Source organism: Tribolium madens, unplaced genomic scaffold (genome assembly GCF_015345945.1).
Source record: "Tribolium madens isolate multiple individuals breed KSU strain unplaced genomic scaffold, Tmad_KSU_1.1 Scaffold_71;HRSCAF=194;Tcas5.2_LG6, whole genome shotgun sequence".
NCBI classification, from domain to species: domain Eukaryota; kingdom Metazoa; phylum Arthropoda; class Insecta; order Coleoptera; family Tenebrionidae; genus Tribolium; species Tribolium madens.
In genome coordinates, this window is record NW_025401041.1 from 6,256,822 (window position 1) to 6,270,765 (window position 13,944).

The 13,944-nt window shown below is 28.1% G+C and overlaps 3 protein-coding genes and 1 pseudogene across 4 annotated transcripts in view; 3 read left to right on the forward strand and 1 right to left on the reverse strand.

Moving 5' to 3' along the window:
• The window catches only part of LOC123008504 (farnesol dehydrogenase-like), a 4,841-nt gene extending 2,518 nt beyond the window's left edge, over positions 1-2,323 (forward strand). The window contains exons 3-5 of one of the 2 annotated variants that reach the window (XM_044404334.1): positions 729-884; positions 929-975; positions 1,026-2,323. In XM_044404334.1, coding sequence (XP_044260269.1) covers positions 729-884; positions 929-970 — 198 coding nt within the window. In that variant the 3' untranslated portion in view covers positions 971-975; positions 1,026-2,323. Of the gene's footprint in view, positions 1-728; positions 885-928 lie in introns of both variants that reach the window. The other variant, XM_044404333.1, reaches the window with a different exon arrangement.
• Positions 1,000-1,944, reverse strand: LOC123008505. The gene is made up of 4 exons (XM_044404335.1): positions 1,823-1,944; positions 1,544-1,778; positions 1,361-1,500; positions 1,000-1,318 (listed from the first exon to the last, which is right to left on the reverse strand). The coding sequence occupies exons 1-4, from the start codon at positions 1,884-1,886 to the stop codon at positions 1,008-1,010; spliced, it is 750 nt and encodes a 249-aa protein (XP_044260270.1). The 5' UTR covers positions 1,887-1,944; the 3' UTR covers positions 1,000-1,007.
• Positions 2,324-4,961: 2,638 nt separating the features above from the next.
• Positions 4,962-8,304, forward strand: LOC123009162 (annotated as a pseudogene).
• Positions 8,305-12,719: 4,415 nt separating this feature from the next.
• Positions 12,720-13,245, forward strand: LOC123009041. The gene is made up of 2 exons (XM_044405144.1): positions 12,720-12,737; positions 12,781-13,245. Exons 1-2 carry the CDS (start codon positions 12,720-12,722, stop codon positions 13,243-13,245), a joined length of 483 nt encoding a protein of 160 aa, XP_044261079.1.
• The last annotated feature ends 699 nt before the right edge of the window (positions 13,246-13,944 follow it).

A 13,944-nucleotide genomic window follows, 5' to 3' on the forward strand; every position in this document is an offset into this window, starting at 1 on the left:
AAATTAATTCCGATAGTTTTAAAAAATGCAATGAAATTTTTAAGAGAAAATATCTCTGAAGATTCCAAATAATTCCAGAAATTTCAACCAATACAAAGATATTTTTAATAAATCTAAATACTTCTAAATAATTTCTAGCAATTTTGATTGAATTTCAAAAATTTGTTAAATTTTAATTTTTATTATCGAAATCCAGTAATTGTAAAAAAATTCCATCGGAATTCTGATAATTCCAATAATTCATCATAATTCGATTGTTTTTAGATTAATTCTATAATTCTCAATTAATTTCTAAAATTTCAAATTAATTCCGATTAATTATCTCTGATAATTCCAAGAAATATTTCAGTAATTCCGGAAAAATTTCTGCAATTCACAAATAACTCCATTAATTTCAAACAATGCAAAGATATTTTTAATAATCCCAAATACTTTTAAATAATTTCAAGCAATTTTGATTGAATTTCAAAAATTTGTAGGTACAACTAATTCTAGTTAAGTTTATCTTCTTAAAAAATTTTGGTTAACAAATATTTTTCTCTTAAGAAATAGTTTTTCTCTGTTGAAAAAATTTAAAAAAACCTAAACAAAACTTTTGAAAATCATAAATCTTACAAAAATTTAAAAAAATAAGTTTAATTAAACAATTTAATTAATACACAAAAATTTTGAAATTTTATTTATAGGTCTTACTTTTTTTACTTTTTTTTGTTAAAATCTTTTTTTAGAGTGTTAGCCCTGGACTGGTAACCACCGAAATGACAACTCTCAACAAAAATCTCGACCCAGAAAAGAAAGCAATTGTTGAAAAATTCCCAGCTTTGGAAACCGAAGACATCGCAGATGGAGTTATCTATGTTTTGAGCACTCCTGAACACGTCCAGGTATTTCCCCAATTTTCCAAATTTTCTCTAATTTCAAGTTTCAGGTGCACGAATTGACCATTAAACCAGTCGGGGAAATGTACTAAAATTGGTAAAAAAAACAACAAAATTTCAAAAAAAAATTTATTCAACGTTATCAAGCATTTCAGTTAGTGGCACTTTGTCGAAAAATTTCCCGGCTAGATTTACAATAATTTCAGTGAAAAAACTCTCATAACCACTTCTCACATCATCGAAAATTGCCCTCCAGTTGTCATTAAGGACTTTATTCATCATATCGGAAAATTCAGAAGTTCTATTTTCCCGATTTTGGAAATTCATGTAAAGTAGATCAGTTTTGGGGAGAGTCACTTTCCCATCCACTATTTTCAAATGCGTAAACCCTTTTTTTGGGTACTTTTCCAGCGAAAGAAAAACCACACCTGTCACATTTTCTGGACAAAAAATTTTCATTTAACTTCAAAAAACTCTCTTACTTAACAAAAGGGTGGCATCGCCTTTACCATGGACCGGAATAAGTAGCAATTGGCCCTCGAGCTGATACTGGGCCAAAATTTTAAACTCCGGCATGGTAATCGTGAAATTCAAATGACTCCGATTTGGGCTTAAACTCAAACTAGTTTTTTTAATAAATTTTGCAAAATTCGAAAATTGCTTACGCTGCATTTTCCACAATTCCCGTCGTAAAACCGTAAAGTTTGGCATTTTGAAAATTCTCCTGGACCCCCACAGGCCCCGACCCTGCCCCTATTGAAAACCGTTCAACCAGTAATGGGTCCAGTGATGGTAGCCCAACCATTGGATGGTCAAGCTGGACAAGAGCCGTTTGGATCGCTTCAACCAAACACTGGTCCAAATCCGGACTTTTATAATCACATTTTTTGAAACTCGAAGCTGGAAAACAATCAATTTTTTGTTTTATTCATTTAAACACTTACGTAGTTTTGCACAAAATGTGGTAATCATGAAATGAAATATTAGTGTGGTGTATGAAAGCTTCATCTTGGTGATAAATACTGATTATGAAGCAGTTCGGTGAAATATTTATGCTGTATTTTCATTTACGTCGTTTGTGACAATTATTATTATTATTTAAACATTTGCATGAAGTGCTAAGTACTTAATTGGAGACAAACCTAATTTATTATAATGTTTGATGTTGTTTACGAGAGTTTAGACTCGAGGTTAGAAAAACATTATGACAATTTGTCTAAACTGTTTTGTGGAATTGTGTATCAAAAAAGGATTTTTTCTTTTTCATTATTTTGCGTTCTGCTTATTGTTTCAAACTCAGTTTTTATAAGGTAATGTCAAATTTGTAGCAGAGTAATGAGGAAAATAAATAATTATTTAAAAAATAGCTGTTTTTAATTAAAGTGTTTTGACAAATATCTTGTATTTTTTTATTAAAAAATAAAATAAAGTGATTATTAATTACACTATTTTGTTGTTTTATGTGTTGCCTAATTACAAATAATATAACAAAAGAAATTTAAAACAAAAAATAATTTAATTATTTATTATAGAACACATTAAATTAGTACAAAACAAAAAGTCTTGTTCTGATAATGATTTTTAAATAGAGAAAAAGTCCAAGTTTTAGTTAAAATTGTTATACACTACCGCAAAAAATTAAGTAAATCAAAAATTTCTTAAATTGGATTTTGATTTTTAAAAGGCTATATCTCAGTGAAAATCTAGATTTTAAGAAAACTATTTTGAAGCTTCAGTTTTCAATTTTTAGATCTTTTGGCAAAAAAAAAATATTTCTAAGAAATGCAATGTAATTTTCAAAAGAAATTATCTCCGATAATTCCAAAAAATATTTCAGTAATTCCAGAAAAAAAATTAGTAACTCGCAAATAATTCCATTAATTTCAAACAATGCAAAGATATTTTTAATAATTCTAAATACTTCTAAATAATTTATTAAATTTCAAAAATTTGTACAACTAATTCCAGAGGAGTTTATTTTTCAAGTTTTTGAATTTTGATTAACAAATGTTTTTCCCGTAAGAATAATTTTGAAGCTTCAAATTTCCAATTTTGAGATATTTTGGCTAAAACAATTTAGTTTGGTCTGAGGATTTGGAAAATTTTTTTAGGTAAATTAATGTATGGGCCGGATAGCTTGTTCATTTACCTAATTTTTGAAAAACAAAGAAACTCAAAAAATAATGTTTTTTCACAACTACAAGTAATGCAAAATTGTAAAAAAAAGTTAAAAAATGTTTTTTTTTATTTTGTTGAAGAGTACACCCACTTATTCCTTTAATTCTTTTGCAAACTTTGATTAATCGGTCCGAGAAAACGGTTTAAATAAACGCTTTAAAAATTTACAGGGCTATTGGAATTACATTAAGATGTAAAAAACCTGAAAACATTAGCCTTCTCATTTATATTTGTAAATTGTAAAACAACAAAAAATTAACTTTTTTTCTCTTTTTTTAAGTCTATGTGGAGGGTAAAAAAATGTTTTTTTTTAATTTAAAAGAAATCTGTAGGAGATTTTTTTAGTTTACAAAACTATCCTTACATTCTCTTTTCTGTTATTGGTTATTGAGATATCGATAATCAAAAACAAAAAGATTCTTTTTTATTAAAAGTCATATATTTCAACAACAAACTGACGTAAAAAAGTATTTAAAAAAAAAACAAATTGAAGTTATCCGGCTCATGGATTGATTTAAGTAAAAAAAATGCCAAAACTGACTAACAAAAAAAAATTACAAAAAAAATTTCTGGCGCTATTTTTTTAAATTGTGTGATAACCGTAGCTTAGGAAAATATTTTACCAAAAGATCTCAAAACTAGAAACAAAATTTATTAAAATTTTTACCAAATGAAGAAAACAATACCAGCAATGTCAGGTTTTACACAAATTTGATTTTTTTTAATTATTTGATATTTTCACAAGCAAATTACTCTACTATTTAAAAGTACTTAAGTATTTTGAGAAATTGTCAAGTTTTGAATTAATGTTGGTTGTAGTACTTTATTAAACCAAATATTTGATTTTTATTTTAAAATTTTTGGTGATATAAAAAATAGAGAACAAAGAAGAAAGTAAAAATAAAATAAAACATAACATTCCAAATATGTGAATAAAAAAAATTAAAACAAATTTTACAATACTGAAGTACGAAATTAAATGCTAAAAAAATCTGCATTATAAGAATTATAAAAACTTAATTTTAATTTTGCCGGAAGCAAAGACCGTATCTACGCCACCACGTCCCCGGTCAGTATCTCTGCTCTAACCCAATATATTCAATGATGTCAAAAATAGTTTAAAACACAAAATACAAGCTACCTAATCTTTGTTTTAAACTGTTTTTATAAGACATCAATTTGAATTCCGCAGTCTACTTGATCTAGCCCTATAAAAAAACGACAATGCAAGTGCGTGTAAAAATGCATGCAATTTGAATTAAATAATGGAAGAACTTTCACTCTGTATGTGGTCGTCTTCTATAAAAAATAGTAACAATAATTAATTTTTGTTGCATAAGCAAGACTGAAAAGTGAAGAGACAATTTAAATGATTTTGAATTTTTTCAAATCATCAAATCTAATAAATGAAATTTTTTCTTGGTCCAATTTCTATTTTAAAAATCTTCCATTTTATTAGAAAATTGGTGCAAAAATGTGACAGTGAATGCAATTCCAGCACACACCATCACTTTCGTCCAAATCGTCTCAAATGTAGGAAATAACCCACAAAATAAACAATTAATTAGAGAAATCTAATTGCTTCCAGTGGAGTCATCTTTACAATTAATGAGGTTTAACAAGTTGTGTCTCTTAGTAAACATCAGTTTCCGCATCCACGATAAATCCATTATGACCTTGTCAAGAATTATGGAAAGTGTCCTCAAAGAATTTTTTACAACAAACTATTACTTTCGTCCGAATTTGAAAGGCACAAGAGCCACACTTTAGGTCGGAAAAGTGAAACTGGATGTTAGGCACCACGTGCCATACCAGAGACGAGTCAAATTTATTATCCATACCCCACAAGATTACCCAATCGAGAATAAAATATTTGAAAGCTCGAAATTCCAAAGTGACGCATTGGAGTAATTAAAAATAGCTAAATGAATGGGTTTTTGATTTGCTTTCAGTGAAATTCTAAGTTATTGTTATTTGAGTAAAGTCGAAGTGAAGACACGATGGGGCATTTCGTAAGTTTTCCATTTCTGATGCAACAAAAACAAGATAATTTGTCTTTTAGAGTTTCCTTTTTGTGCTGTTTATGGTTGTGGTGGCAAATGAAGCGAAGAGTATCGTGAAGAGAAGCTCTCTGGTTTCGAGGTTTACGTCCAATCCGTTTTTCTTAAGTCATTTCAGTGGGTTTCAGGACTATTATGAAAGGCCGACGTTCGTTAGCGTTTCAGTGGATCCAGGTAATCAATCAGAATTTTTTTCATTCAAAATAAATTTCCTAAGATAACTGTTTTTCGTATTCAAAAACAAATAAAATATGAAGAAAAAAAAACAGAAAAACAATCAAGAAATAAATAAGATTTGAATATTTTTAAATATTTTGTACTTTTAATCAGAATCGACTTTAATTTATAATAATTATAACAAACGTTCAATTACCGCTTAATAAAGTAAAATCGGTGTTTTATGTTTACCATTTCTCAAAAATTTTAAATAAAAAGTAAATTTTTCTTTGAGAAATTATTTAAAAAAAAACATTTTTTATTCACAAACGTCACAAGATTGCCCACTTTTATGGCTAAATATCGCAATTAAGAGTTTTAGTACTTCTCAGCCATGGAGTAAAAATTCTATTTTTGCGTCACTTACCATAATAAAATACAATCTTGTCTTTTTCGCTGCTTTAACAATTTCTAAAGATGTACATTATAAATCAACAACATTCGGCAATTTGCACTACTAACTGCACTAGTTAAATTAATAAACGCTTTATAAGCGTTGTTATAATTTCATTACTTGCAAAAAATTTTGTATATTTTTAAATATTTTGTACTTTTAATCACAATCGACTTTAATTTATAATAATTATAACAAATGTTTAATTAGCGCTTAATAAAGTAACATCGGTGTTTTTCGTTTACCAATTCCCAAAAATTTTAAATGAAAAGTAAATTTTTCTTTGTCAAATTAGATAAAAAAAATTCTACAAACGTCACAAAAGTGACCACTTTTATGACTAAATACACAAGTAAAAGTTTTAGTACCTCCCAGCCATGGAGTAAAAATTCTATTTTTGCGCCTAAGCAATTTTACTTTTACCATAACATTTAACAATCTTGTCTCTTTCGCTGCTTTAACAATTTCTGGAGCATTCGGCATTTTGCACTACTAACTGCATTAGTTAAATTAATAAACGCTTTAAAAGCGTTGTTATAATTTCATTACTTGCAAAGCGTCTTAAATATTTAGTTCATTTACTTGCTAATTATAATGTTGCTTTTTTACTCTCGATATTTAGATCGTTTGCGGATAAAATAGTATATGTAAACGTTTAACTTTGTCACATAAGCTATCACTGTTACTCCTAATAACATAATATATTATTATTGTGTTTTTATCATAGAAGTTTTAATATTAAATTTTGATTTTCATTTACGTCATTGTTTTTTATACTTTAAACACAATTTAAAATAAAGTAAAATAAAAAATAAAGATGAAAGAAGTGGAAAACCCACTGAAAAACTGTCAAAAATAGAATTTGTAGCAGAATTTGAACTTTAATTTTTAATTTGAACAAACGCTTAATTAGAAATTCTAAATTTTAAACAAACAAATATTTAATTTTTTTAATAATAATAAATAAATACTAGTAAAAAATTAAGAAAAAATAAGTATTTTTTGAGAGCTACATTGTAGATCATCAGCATTCGGCATTTTACACTACTAACTGCACTAATTAAATTAATATATATTTTCTTTTATTTGCAAAGCGTCCTAAATATTTTGTTCATTTACTTGCTTATAGTGTTTTTTTACTCTCGATATTCAGATTGTTTGCGGATAAAATAGTATATGTTATTCGGAGTAAAAGTGAGTTTATTTGGCTTACTTGAATTATTTGTTACATAAAGTATCACTGTTATTGTGTTTTTATCAGAGAAATTTTTATATTAAATTTTGATTTTAATTTACTTAATTTTTGTACTTTAAACACTACTTAAAATAAAGTAAAATGAAAAATAAAAATGAAAAACGTGGAAAACCCAGAAAAAATTGTCAAGGTAAGCAACCACAAAAATGAAATTGGCAGAATTTGGACTTTAATTTTTAATTTGAACAAACACTTAATTAAAAATTAATTAAACAAACATTTAATTTTTTAATAATTTGTTAAAAAATAAGTCGGTAAAAAATAAAAATAAATTAAAGAGCTCGTGAGTTTATTATCAACAATTTTTGTTGTTGCATAACGAATTATAACAAAGTCACATACAATTTCTAGAAGCATCTCCAGCAATTTGTTCACTCACTTTACTAATTTCACTTTCTACATAATTAATAACTCATCATGAATAACGAGCCTAAATGAAGTATTATAATTTGAATAATGAACCTACCGACTTGCAATTCCTTAAAATTATTTTGTCAATAATTGTAATTACATAATTTGTGAAAAATATATCACAACCTTCAAAAGAACTAACACGAAATATCTCTTGAAAGGACGATTACTAATCGCAAATAAACATTATATTCGAGTTATTAACGATTACAAAATTGCGTGTAACAATTTTGTAATTATTTTGTACAGAAGAATCAAAAAAGTAGAACTATCACTTCGGGATTATGTCACAGATTGTTGCAGATGATGAAGAATCAGAAGAAGACAACAACAGTCAAGAAGAAGATAACAACAATCAAGAGCAAGACCCTGAACCAGTAGTACCGATCTTTAAAATTTTACCACTATATGAAAAAACCCAGAATTTTAGTAAAATTGAACCAAAAATATTCATTTTTCGGGATTTGCCCCACTATAGTCGCGTCAATAATTTCAACAAAGCGGCTAACTTCGGGAAATTAGCTGTGACTTATTATTTCAATAGTCTACCACATTTTGAAACTCGACACGTTTTCCGGGAGGAAAATAAAGAGGAGGAAAATGGGGTGTTTTTCCGGGTTTTGCCCCACTTTGACGGTGCTCATTTCAAGAGGAGGAAAATTGTTAAAATTGTAAGGAAGAAGAAGATTTAATTTGGGCAACCTGCAACCTTGCTGATTTATTGTAATAATAATTTAAGTAAATAAAAATGAGTGTTTGTTGTAATTTATTGTTGCAATAGCCGATCCAAGGCCCCTTTCCCAATCAATAGACTCGAAATTTTGATTAGCGACGTTATGTCATCGTGAATGCTTCATCTTCAATGAAGAAAAAATTATTATAGCCGGTGAAGGTACCCAAGTGTGCAATTAAGTGAAAGTTACATAATTCATAGTCGATTTAGGCGTCAAAAGCTAGGCAAACAGTCGAAATTTTGCCACCAAGTGCCGTTTTGGTACCATTGTGTAATAAAAAAAAGAAGAAAGCCTCGCGTTCGTGATTCAATTATTATTTCACAGGATGGACGATTGTTTCGAAATCATCATCGACTTTCACTTGTTTTGTGGACGACGCCGCTTGCTCTGATTTAATTGCTCGTCCGAGGGCTCATCACGTGGGAAAAATTCCTTCGATTGCGAAAGAATGATGGGACAGCTGGCTTAGAATGACCCGACCATGATCAAGGACGATGGGTTTCGAAGAGAAATTGGGGATTTTTATCGTGATGGATGGTGATTGTTAGATAAGCTACATTAAGCTGGCCCAGATCGACCGTCTAATTCGAAAAAAGGTAGTTGAAATGCAGGAAATGGGCACTTATGTGGTACTTAGTCTACTGCAGTTTATGTAATATTGACCTGGAATAAAGATTTTGAAAATCAACTGCTCCTGTTTTAACCAAACTCAAAAAAAAAATAAGTGAAAAAAACAAGAAACTACCTCGTAATTAATTAAAATGCATTATTCTGTAATTTCTTATCGAAAGACTATTTTAAATACTCGTAGCATTAGAATAACTTAAAATTAAACTCATAAAAAATCTTTTAATAAAATTTATTATTATTATTTATGAAACTTTTACAAAAAAAATATGGGTACAATGCAAAGACGTAAAATAATAGTATATTACAACCCAGTGGTGAATGTGTCTTAGTTGTACTCAGCTTACTGCAGTTTATGTAATATTGACCTGAAATAAAAATTATGAAAATCAACTGTGTTCCTGTTTTAACCAAACTCAAAAAAAAAAAAATGAAAACGTAAAAAAACTATTTCGTAATTAAATAAAATGCATTATTCTGTAATTTTTTATTGAAAAGCTATTTTAATTACTCGTAGCATAAGAATAAATTAAAATTATAAAAAAATAAAAAAATCTGTTAATTACATTTATTATTATTATTTATGGAACATTTTACAAAAAATATGAGTACAATGAAAAGACATAAAATAATAGTATATTACAACCCAGGTGGTGAATGTGTCTTAGTTGTACTTAGTTTACTGCAGTTTATGTAATATTGACCTGAAATAAAAATTTTGAAAATCAACTGTGTTCTTGTTTTAACCAAACTCAAAAAAAAATAAATAAATGAAAAAAATACAAAAACTATTTCGTAATTAATTGAAATGCATTTTTCTGTAATTTCTTATCGAAAAAGTATTTTAAATTCTCGTGGCATTATTATAAATTGAGATTAAAACCATAAAAAAATCTGTTAATTACATTTATTATTATTATTTATGGAACATTTTACAAAAAATATGAGTACAATGAAAAGACATAAAATAATAGTATATTACAACCCAGGTGGTGAATGTGTCTTAGTTGTACTTAGTTTACTGCAGTTTATGTAATATTGACCTGAAATAAAAATTTTGAAAATCAACTGTGTTCCTGCTTTAACCAAACTCAAAAAAACGGAAAAAACAAGAAAGTACTTCGTAATTAATTGAAATGCATTTTTCTGTAATTTCTTATCGAAAAACTATTCTAAATAAATTAAAATTAAACTCATAAAAAATCTGTTAATAAAATTTATTATTATTATTTATGGAACTTTTTACAAAAAAATATGAGTACAATGAAAAGACATAAAATAATAGTATATTACAACCCAGGTGGTGAATGTGTCTTAGTTGTACTTAGTTTACTGCAGTTTATGTAATATTGACCTGAAATAAAAATTTTGAAAATCAACTGTGTTCTTGTTTTAACCAAACTCAAAAAAAAATAAATAAATGAAAAAAATACAAAAACTATTTTGTAATTAATTAAAATGCATTGTTCTGTAATTTCTTATCGAAAAAGTATTTTAAATTCTCGTGGCATTAGAATAAATTGAGATTAAAACCATAAAAAAATCTGTTAAAAAAATTATTATTATTATTTATGTAATGACTTTTTACAAAAAAAAACGGTTACAAAAAAAACATAAAATAATAGTTTATTACAACCCAAGTGAAAAATGTGTCTTACACAAATTTCTTCTCGACCAAGGGATGTAATGACATAACTCTCGACTTCCAAAAGGTTAATACAATAAAAAGTTTCTCTTGTTTTAAATAATAGTATTTTAGAATCGTGGTGGAAAATATGTCAAATGTCAAATTCGAGCTCAAATCCGTTTGAGAGAGGTTTGTTTTTTAAAATGATTGTCATCTAGTTGCCTATGAAATTTCTTTACATGTAAATTTTTCTCTTTAAACCAGATAGTTCTGTCAACAATGACAGCTGTCAATCGAAATAAATTAAGGATAATTAAATTCAATATTTTTCAAAGCGGCATTTTTTACTATACATAGAAAATCCATAAGCGAATAGATGAAAATCATTTTGAAACACGTTGTACTATTTTATTCATAATTACATTTTGTTTAAATAATAAAATACATCAGTTTTTCTGTCAAAATTAATCCACTGACATAGTTGCAAGTACCTAAATTTTGAATTTTTTTTCATAAATTACTTCCCGACCACGGAATGCAATGACAAATTTTCCGATCTACAAAAGGTTATGAATCGGCATATTATAGGTATAGAAGGTATATTGAATAAAAAATAACAAATTCTTATTTTGATTATCTCAATTATATATCTAAATTGAAAAAATAAACTAATTTTTTCACAAAAATTTGACATAAATTAGTCTTTTTTCTTTGACTTTTGTATTTTGTTCGCAGACTTTATGTACTGCTTATCACATTTTTATAATGTCAAACATCTTGGTGTTTGATAATTTTTATCAAACTTCTTGTACCCGCTTAAAATGTTCCTTAAACGACAAAATTTTGTACCACATTTTAAAAAAAATTCCTGGAATTAGTAACAACAGAATAATAGTATATTACATGCGAGGTGGTAAATATATTATTATCACGTGGTCTCAAAATCATAATTCTTGACTTCTAGGTTAGAAATAGGTGTATTACTGTAGTATAATAGTATCTTACATATGAGCTGAGAAATATGTCATTACCGCGAGGTCTTAAGGCAATGTCCAGGTTTGACAGAGCGGTAATAACATCACCACCGAGGTTTATACAGGGTGAATATAAAGTATGGAACGAAGTGTTTTTTTTTAATCATTTGCCTCCAGAAAATAATAATTTATATAAATTAAAGTAATATAAAAAATGTGATAGTATTTTGAGTACGAAATTTTAATTTGTTTTTGAATTATGCGATTTTTTTGTCAAAATTGCAATTTTTGTAAAAAAAAATTTTTGGAAAAATTAACTATAAGGTAGATAGTTTAATCCTTAGATCATAACTTTCATGAGAAAAATGGTTTTATAGTGGGTTGCCATTTGAAAAAAAAATTTTTTTATAGAACTCAAAAACAAAAGAAAATTTCGAAAAGTTTTATTCATTAACATAGCACTTTATCATTCATCAATTAGTTTTTCCAAAAAATAAATAGTTTAAGCGATAAACGTTTGGTTCCATGCTTTTTATTCACCTGGTATAGTACTATTTTATACACAATATGATAACTTTTCTTTAAAAAAAAACAAAATTTTATATTTGTTTTATTTTTTATTGAACTATATCTACTATAAATGTTGTTTTTTTTGTTATTTAAAATGTAACACCCTACTACTTTAGTCTAATTAAGTGTTACATAGTGATAGAATTTTTCCAAATAATTTCTATCAGTGTTATTATCGGTTGCTAAATTTTTTCCTGAATAAAAACAGATTACGAAGCAAGGCATTTTCCATAAACTTCTAATTGCGTAATTTTGTAACATGAATTCTTTCACTTTCATCTCGGTGGAAAATGAAAAGCACGTTGTAAATGTTTATTTGATACAGATGTTAATTTTTCTTAATTTTATGTAATGTTCAATTAATTTCTTAATCCTAAAACCATATACGTGTTTCGGCCTACGTTGCATCATCAATACCTGTCTCAATATCAATGTCATCATCCTCAATTTACCAAATTAAGCGAAGACCATCACCAAGAGGGTCAAGAACGAGAGAAAAATGTGCTAAAAATGGTTAAATCGTAACATTTCTACTCTCTTCGCATAAATTAATGCAAATTATCGGAATACTTAACATTGTTGACAACTTCACGGTTGTGCCTACTTTCACGCGTTACACTATTGTTAAACTAATTATAATGTTTTTACCATCACTAGGAAATTTCATTTCCCATCTCACTGGGAAAATCACAAATTTCAAGGTAAAGCCCTTAAGCACACTTTAACGACCCTAAACTATTTAAAAATGACACTTGGACTAAATTTGACCAGTATTTCGCTTGACTTGTGGTCGAAATGAAACTTTTTGTGATAGTAAGTTTAGTTTTTAATTTTTTTGAAAAATTAACCAAAGCAGATTTTGTTCCTGGTAGTCGCCGTGGGGGCCCAAACCGACTTCCCGGATTTCGAGGAGCCGCCCCCGAGCAATGTCGACGTGGGTACGGCCCTGCTCACCTCGTTTTTGACCTCTGAATTGGTCCAAAACAAGCTGAAAACCCTCTACGAAATTTTTGATTTGAAAATTCGCTTTATCAAGTTGGCCACGGAGCTCCTGACGAGGCACAATCTCGTCCTTTTCCGAAACTTTCTCGATTTTGTTTCACGTTTGTGCAACTTTGTGATGAAGTTTTTACCGGAAAGTGAGGGAGAATCCTCCGGGGCCACGTTTTTGGAAGCTTTGTTTCCGGTGGTCAGTCTGGCGAGTCCGGAAAATCCGGTTAATCGAGTGGACCGGAATGCGAATTTTACTGCAACTGACGAGTTAGAAAAATACAAGGATGATGTTGATTTGGTGACAAAATTGATATACAATACGCCTTGAATAAATATTAAGTGACAATGTGTGCAATTATTTTCCGGCATCACGTGACACACTTTCGATTTTTTTATTGTTCAAGGTTGTTCAAAGTGCATTCAATTTTTCTTGCAATGACAAGCCGACCGTTTAATTTCAATTGTTTGGATTATTACGGCTAGTTTAACACTTTCAGTTCCTGCACACAATCATTTTTTATGGTTGCGATTTATTATCAGTATGGTTTATATAAAATGTCTCTTTGTGTGGCTTCATTAGCTCAAGCTTGCTAATATTTTATTTGTTTATTCTGTAAATCACAAGTTTAATGTTTCCATTATGAGTGCCTTTTAAATTTCTAATGCATCCTTAATCTTGCATTTGACTTTCTATTTACCAATTTTTCAGAGTGGTAATTTTATTAAAATCGTTACGTCACAAACTTCCCGTTTTTTCTTAATATAAACCGGAAATAAAAAGTAAAAAATAGTAAAAGAACAAACAAACAATAGTAGATTACATACCGAGGTGGAAAGTGTTGAAAGTTTCCACCGAGGTTTGTATACAATTTTATTCTCAACCGCATCTTCAATTTTCGTGAAAAAGAGTAAAAAAAATTTTCAAGAAGTTTGACAAACACGGTTGTGAATAAAAAATATTTTCTGGTCTTAAATAATAGTGTTTTAAATATGTATTTAAAATATTGATGCATTTTACTATAAAGAA